Source organism: Buceros rhinoceros, unplaced genomic scaffold (genome assembly GCF_000710305.1).
Source record: "Buceros rhinoceros silvestris isolate BGI_N320 unplaced genomic scaffold, ASM71030v1 scaffold16066, whole genome shotgun sequence".
Taxonomy (NCBI): domain Eukaryota; kingdom Metazoa; phylum Chordata; class Aves; order Bucerotiformes; family Bucerotidae; genus Buceros; species Buceros rhinoceros.
In genome coordinates, this window is record NW_010415980.1 from 344 (window position 1) to 7,055 (window position 6,712).

The window sequence follows — 6,712 nt, forward strand, 5'->3', positions numbered from 1 at the left end:
CTTAATGAAGACTTTTGTCTGGTGCGAGGTGCCCAGTGTAGCTGGTACTTGGCAGGAGAGGGCGATAGGGAAGCGTCCTCCCGTGTGTAGGGGCAGATGCATGGGATCCCCAGGCAGCGAACGGAGTGCTGCGCTCCCGTGTGTGCCCCCTTCCTGATTCTAGGCAGCAGACTTCCCTGGGCTAGTCCTAGGGCTGCAGTTAGGAGACCAGTAACATGGAAGAACATAAACTGCTACTTGAAATGTCTGCAGGGTCAGAGCTTCGTGACAGGACCCGGGTCTTTAATAATTGATTGGGTGTTGTATTTTTGTAAAGTCATGCAAACGAGCAAGGGGAAGTTGTCAGCATTGCTGGTTGTTGGGGAAAGGGGCTGCCTGTGCTCTGCTGCGGTGGTGGCTGGGGACGTCAGCTGCCGTGAAGCACGGCTTAGGCAGCTCCTGCTGTGGAGTCCTCCTGGGTTTTGTAAGAAGTCTGCGCATACCCCAGATTTACTGCCTGTGTTTTGCCAGCGGTAACCCATTTATCTTGCTTGGAGAAAGGTTGCAGTAGTGGGGAATTCATAAAATCACGTGAGTGCTCAGAAATCCACCACTATTCACACTTCTCCTTTGTTGTTGCTCAGCAATGGCACCTCGCAAGGGCAAGGAGAAGAAGGAAGAACAGGTCATCAGCCTGGGACCTCAGGTTGCTGAAGGAGAAAATGTGTTTGGCGTCTGCCATATCTTCGCTTCCTTCAATGACACTTTTGTCCATGTGACCGATCTCTCTGGCAAGTGAGTATTGAACCCCCGTCACCTCCCTGCGGTGGGGCTTTGAAAACAGATCAGAGGTTCTACTGGAGTCCCTGAGCTTCTGTGCTCCTCTGTGGTGAATGTTCTCCTCAAGGTGCTGGGTGTCCATCCCATAACGTCCAAAGTAGCTGCTTCTGTCTGTACCCAGAAGCTGGTTTGTGGGGAGGGGAGAGGAAGGACATTAATATGAATGTCTTTCCTAGGGAAACCATCTGCCGTGTGACTGGTGGCATGAAGGTGAAGGCGGACAGAGACGAGTCCTCTCCCTACGCGGCTATGCTGGCGGCCCAGGACGTTGCCCAGAGGTGCAAGGAGCTGGGCATCACCGCCCTGCACATCAAGCTGCGAGCCACCGGGGGCAACCGGTACGTCAGGAGGGGAGACGCACCCTGGGAGCTTGACCCCAAGGGTGTCTGTCATGGTGTGTGGTGACCGGCTGATGTATCTCACTGGGCCTCTGGGGCACATCCTCTGTTGGTGGGAGCCAGGGGGTGCTCTCGATTATCCAGTGCTTGGTGGGGAGACAAGTTGCCTCGGAATGACACTGTGGTGCCTGGCTGGTTGTGAGGGGTTTGGGGCTGGGCACTCAGGAGGGTGAGCTTCAGGACAGGAGGAGGGCGATTCTGGTCCCTGGATGTTTTGGGATGAGGAAACTGATTTTTAACATTGCCAGTTGTTTGTAAACTGTGTCCACCTTCGGAATTGTGAAGGGGTGTTGGTTCTGTCTCTCCTCAGGACCAAGACTCCTGGACCTGGTGCGCAGTCAGCCCTGAGAGCTCTGGCCCGGTCTGGAATGAAGATCGGCCGCATTGGTGAGTGGTGGGGCAGGCAGCAATGGCCGGACACAGGTGTGACGGGGTGTCAGTGCAAAAAGTGGAAAAAAATCTCCAAAAACCAAACGAGTTTTGAGGGATTTAGCACCAGGCGCTCTGTAGACACGTGTCCCACAGGGGGTGAGGTACCACTTCGCGTGGCAAAGCTCCATCAAGCACCCTCTGCTGCTCTGGGATCGCTGCAGCTGCTCGGATTAGCTGGGTTGGGAGGTGGGGGTTTTGCCTCCTAAACATTAAATTGTCACCGTCTTCACTCCCTGGAGCGTCCGTGCTGCCTCTGGGGGAGCCGAGCGCTGCAGTGCACTGGTGGGGTGGCTGTGCCTGGTTGGTTTCTTGGGGAACCGCTGGAAGATAACAGGGTTTTCTTCTCCCTGCAGAGGACGTCACCCCCATCCCGTCTGACAGCACTCGCAGAAAGGGGGGTCGCCGGGGCCGCCGTCTGTAGACAAGCTGCAGCTCTCCTCATTAAAGCTCTTTGAAACTCCTCTGAGCCGTGTGCGTTCTTACGGAGGTGGGCTCAGGAGCTGAGTGGCTTTGCTTGTTACCACCACAGATGGCTTCTGCTCTGGAGCTGGGCTGCCGGTCTGGGAGGCTGGTAGTGCAGCTGCGGCACAGGGACTTCTGGATATGCTGGGGAAAGCTCCTGAAGTCCTGGGATTACAGCTCCCTCAGCTGCTCTCTGTATGTATTTATACAAATACTTACTCCAGAGGTGTTTAAGAAAAATGACTCCTCTTTTCTTACTTACACCCTGATGTTGGCCCTCCAGGGGATGTGCTGCCCTCACGGGGAATAAATGCCAGTGGGGAAATCGCTCTTGTCCCTGTTGCTTGCTCAGCTGTACCAGGGCTGTAGCGTCACAGACTGGTTTGTGTTGAAGGGACTTCAAAACTCATCCAGTCCAACCCCCCCGCAGGGAGCAGGGACATCTGCACCCAGAGCAGGGGGCTCGGAGCCCAAAGGGCCAACCTGGCCTGGAATGGTTCCAGGGATGGGGCTTTACCACCTCTCTGAGCATCCTGGGCCAGGGTCTTGCCATCCTCAGTTTAAACAAATTTCTTCTCTTAGAGCATGAGAAGATCCGTGGGTGTACAACACCTGAGAAACAGGCTTGAAGATGGGTGGGTTCTGTGTGCTGGTGGCTCTCAACTCCTGCATCTGAAAATGCTTCCCTGGGGCTTCCTTCTGCCCGCTCCTGAGCTCCTTGCCCTGGCATGGCAGCAAAGGGTGCTGTGGTGGGTGGTGGGGGTGCTCCGCTCTCCAGGTGGTCACCGTTCTGGTGACATTACTGAGCCCGGATTGGATCCGGGATGTGCTGCTCCTGTCGAGCTGGGTCTTCAGTCACTGGCACAAACGAGGGCTGAGCTCCATGGAGGAGATCAGGCCGTGATCTGAAGCCGTGGTGAGTGTCAGTGTTCATAGTGAAAGTTTGGGTGGTTGTGGTTTCGAAGTGAGTCACAATCTCTTGGAGCTGTCCTTGCTCTGGAAGAGCTGGGCTGTGCGCAAGGAACTGCTGCTGGGCTTTCTGCAAACTGGTGCTTAATATAGGGCTTCCCCTTTCTGTGGAAAAACCTCTGCCTGGGCAGATGTTCCTAAGCCAGCGTTTCCTTTGGCGTAGCCACGGTGTGGTGGTCTTAATTTCAGACGTGGCCGTGGAAAACAAGAATACTCTTCCGTCACCATCTCAGAAGTGCGCTCTCTGCAGTCCAAACCGCTGCTTTCCTGTGCTCAAGCGCTCTGTGAGCTCTGCCTGGAGAAGGTGCTGGAGACGCGGCACCAGCCAGCGGGGCGGGGTGGGGGGGTTTCCAGCTCTAGTCTGGTTTTGTTCTATAAACTCTTCTATGCTGAAACCTGGGGAAACGCAGAGCCCAAGGCAGGGCCTGTGCAGCAGAATGAATCTCGAGCTGGACGCAAGCTGACAGCGTGTGCTCACAGCCCAAAGCCAACCATGTCCTGGGCCTGTGGGCAGCAGGTTGAGGGAGGGGATCCTGCCCTTCTGCTTCGCTCTGGTGACACCCCGGTGCAGGGCTGGGGCCAGAGGAGGCTCCAGGAGCGACCCGAGAGTGGAACCCTCTGCTGGGAGGAGAGGGGAGAGAGCTGGGGGGGCTCAGCCTGGAGCAGAGCAGGCTGCGGGGAGACCTTAGTGTGGCCTGTCAGTGCTTCAAGGGGGCTGTGAGAAGGATGGGGAGGGGCTGTTCCTCAGGGGCTGTTGTGACAGGACGAGGGGTGATGGGTTAAACTAAAAGAGGGAGATGTAAGGAAGAAACTTGTTACGCTGAGGGTGGTGAGACCCTGGCCCAGGTTGCCCCGAGAGGTGGGAGCAGCCCCATCCCTGGCACCATCCCAGGCCAGGTTGGCCCTTGGGGCTCTGAGCCCCCTGCTCTGGGTGCAGGTGTCCCTGCTCCCTGCAGGGGTTGCACTGGATGAGCTTTGAAAGTCCCTTCTGACCCCAAATATTCTGTGATTCGATGGCATGGGAGGGTGTCTCCTTGGTACCGCTCTGAGGGCATGAGGAGGGCAGCTTTTTGTCTGGCTGCTGGCTCCCCTGACAGCAGGGCCAAGCTGACCCCTGGGCAGTGTGGACCTGGTGGGCACCCTGTGAGCCTTGCGGTGGCATTGGCCTTGCTCCACTCTGGAGAGGAGGCTGCTGAAGCACCAGCTGGCACCTCAGTGGAGGCAGGAGCAACCTAGACCTACTGCCCTGCTTGGCGTATCGTCCCTGGGGAGGTTTTCCGGGGCTTGCATGGGCAGCAGGAGCTTTGCCCGGTACAGGGGGATGGATTTGCTCTATTAGCTTTTAATCCTTGGCAGCAGGAGCTCGGCCAGGAGCACAGGGCTGACCCTGCTGTAAGCCCAGTGCCACTCGCCCTCATCGTGCTGTGCCACGGGCAGAGCGTTGCCTGCGCTCGCTGCACCATTACAGGCAAAACTTGCTTTTATTTCTGTCTGAAACAACTTCCCACGTCAATGTGAAACCCCCCCAGGAGAGAAATGGCGAACAAGGAAGAGAAACTGGAGAGCCAGGCGGGTCCCTGTGCGGAGCGGGCTGCCTGGCACGTGTCCAGGGCTGGCCCGAGGGAAAGGCTCTCCTGGCTGAGCCGAGTGCATGGGGTCTGTGGCTCTTGCCGGTTCCTGCACCTACCCGGCTGCTTTGTCTGGGGTGGTTCGGTGAGGAACTGTGTCACTGGCAACCCTGCTGCAACCGGGTGACGGTGGGAGGGTGGCGGACATGTGTGGCTGCCCACCCTGGGTCTCCTCAGCAGGGATGCTCGTCCAGCCGAGGGCACGGGGCTGTCTTGGGGGGCTGCAGCGCATCCCCAGCCCATGAAGTCCCTTGGGTTCACCCAGGGCTGATCCACCACTGCCACTGTCTCACAGGCAGCAAGAAATGTGGGTTTGTTCGGGGGCTGCAGGCTGCGACACCAGGGTGGTGCATGGCTTCACGTGAATGCCCGTGGGGTTATTTCCACTTCACTGCCTGAAATAATTGCTCTGTCAGCTCGGGTCAAGGTCCCCGGGGAAGGGGCAGGTCTGAGCCAAGTCCTGGAACTGCTCCTTGCTCCAGGTGGCTTCTTTCCCCCCAAAGAGCGGCTGGCTCCCCAGCCTCCTGCACAGGGGCTTGTCAGTTTTTTCACAGGCAGCACAAAATATGAAGCCTCGGGGGTGACGGGGTGGTGTTGAGCCTGTGCTGGGGCTCAGCCTGCCTGTGGGGCTCTCCCCCACCCCGCAGATGTTTGTGGTTGCAGAGCCGGGCTCAGCTCCATGGAATCGCGGAGGGGGGGTTCACTCCCCCGGTTCCTGTTCAGTCTTTCCTCAGTTCCCCTCAGGGCTGAGGCTGGTCACGAAAAGCGCCTGGAGCCTGGCCCTGGGGCAGGGGGCTTGCAGCCCTTGAATCCCTGCAAACCTCCCAGTGCTCGCTTTGGGCTGAGAGAGAGACCTGAAAAATTTATGGAAGGTTCTTTTTTTCCCTTTCCGCCCCCCGGTTTTGGGGTTTTTTTTAACACCTCGCATGTTTCGAAGTGCAGCATCACCTAAAAAGCAGCAGATCAGTTATTTGTCTTCCAGTAGTCTCCAGGGAGGAGCGCAGGTGGGAGCAGGAGGGGCTGAGGCTGATGGACACTCCTGGGCAGGGGGGTCGGTGCGCCCCTGAGTGCTCTGGTGCTTTCCTGGCTGAGTCGAGCAGCCCGAGGACAGGACTGTGCTCCCAGCCCCAGAGCCCTTCCTCTGTGCAGGGGCTGCCATTTCCTACCCAGGACAGCCAAAGCATGGTCCCACCAGCGCCTGCGTCTCCTCCAGAAACAGCCGGCTCCTTGGCGATGCTTTTAGATGGTTCCTTCAGGATCCCTCCCCGCTGGTGGGACAGCTCCAGGACTCACACAGGAGAAGGAATGGAGTCGCTGGAGAAACCTGCCCGTGCCATTCTTGCCACTTTCCGTCGCTCTGTCCCGGCAGCGGGAGGTTTGCCTGGTAACCCGTGACGCCCGGGTGGGTTGCTTTGAATTTCACGCTCCCAGTTTCACTTCTGGCCAATCCCTGGTCAAGGTCGAGCACCGGGCTGCCCGTTGTATAAAATCACCGGCAACCACCCCAGATCAGCGTTATGGGCGTGGACGGCTGCTCTTGTCCATGCGGTGTTAGTGGAGCAGCAGGGGGGGCTGGGGTCCCCGCTCCCATGGGTGCTTTGGGGATCACCCACCTTGAGGCGCTGCTGCTCCTCTCTCAGGTTTGGGGGTTCAGCCCCCACAGCTGCTGCAGGCAAGAGGAGGGGGCTGCTGCAGGAGGGAGAGGGGCTCAAAACTCTTGGTGGTCTTTTAATTGATACCCACTCAGCCCGAGAGGGGCTGGCCAAGCACCTCAGCCTGGCAGTGCAGGGTCCAAAGTGACCCTCGAGGAAGGGTTTGGGCTGAAATGCAGCTTTTTCCTGTCAGCGAAGGTGAGCAAGGAGGGGTGTACCCTGACAGCATGGCCTCATGGTGGGGTCCCGCTCAGTCTTAGGTGTGGGGACCCCTACCCATGGCCTCCCGCCTCTGCATCCCACCCCCTGCATCCCACCTCTGCAACCCACCTCCTTCCTCAGACGCTGCCTC

At 58.2% G+C, this 6,712-nt stretch overlaps 1 protein-coding gene across 2 annotated transcripts; it reads left to right on the top strand.

Moving 5' to 3' along the window:
* The first annotated feature begins 620 nt into the window (after positions 1 to 620).
* On the top strand, positions 621 to 2,110 carry RPS14 (ribosomal protein S14). 2 transcript variants are annotated; one of them, XM_010137629.1, is made up of 4 exons: positions 621 to 774; positions 996 to 1,157; positions 1,528 to 1,604; positions 2,003 to 2,110. In XM_010137629.1, the coding sequence occupies exons 1-4, from the start codon at positions 626 to 628 to the stop codon at positions 2,068 to 2,070; spliced, it is 456 nt and encodes a 151-aa protein (XP_010135931.1). In that variant the 5' UTR covers positions 621 to 625; the 3' UTR covers positions 2,071 to 2,110. The 2 variants fall into 2 exon arrangements, with proteins under 2 accessions (XP_010135931.1, XP_010135932.1); XM_010137630.1 differs by having other exon boundaries at positions 626 to 774; positions 1,528 to 1,611; positions 2,003 to 2,100.
* Positions 2,111 to 6,712: the final 4,602 nt, after the last annotated feature.

Bases quoted from the DNA above. Each gene is read 5' to 3' on its own strand.
- RPS14 (XM_010137629.1), top strand. From the start codon at position 626: ATGGCACCTCGCAAGGGCAAGGAGAAGAAGGAAGAACAGGTCATCAGC. The intron at 775-995 runs GTGAGTATTGAA...TGTCTTTCCTAG, and splicing joins GTGACCGATCTCTCTGGCAA to GGAAACCATCTGCCGTGTGA. The intron at 1,605-2,002 runs GTGAGTGGTGGG...TTCTCCCTGCAG, and splicing joins AATGAAGATCGGCCGCATTG to AGGACGTCACCCCCATCCCG.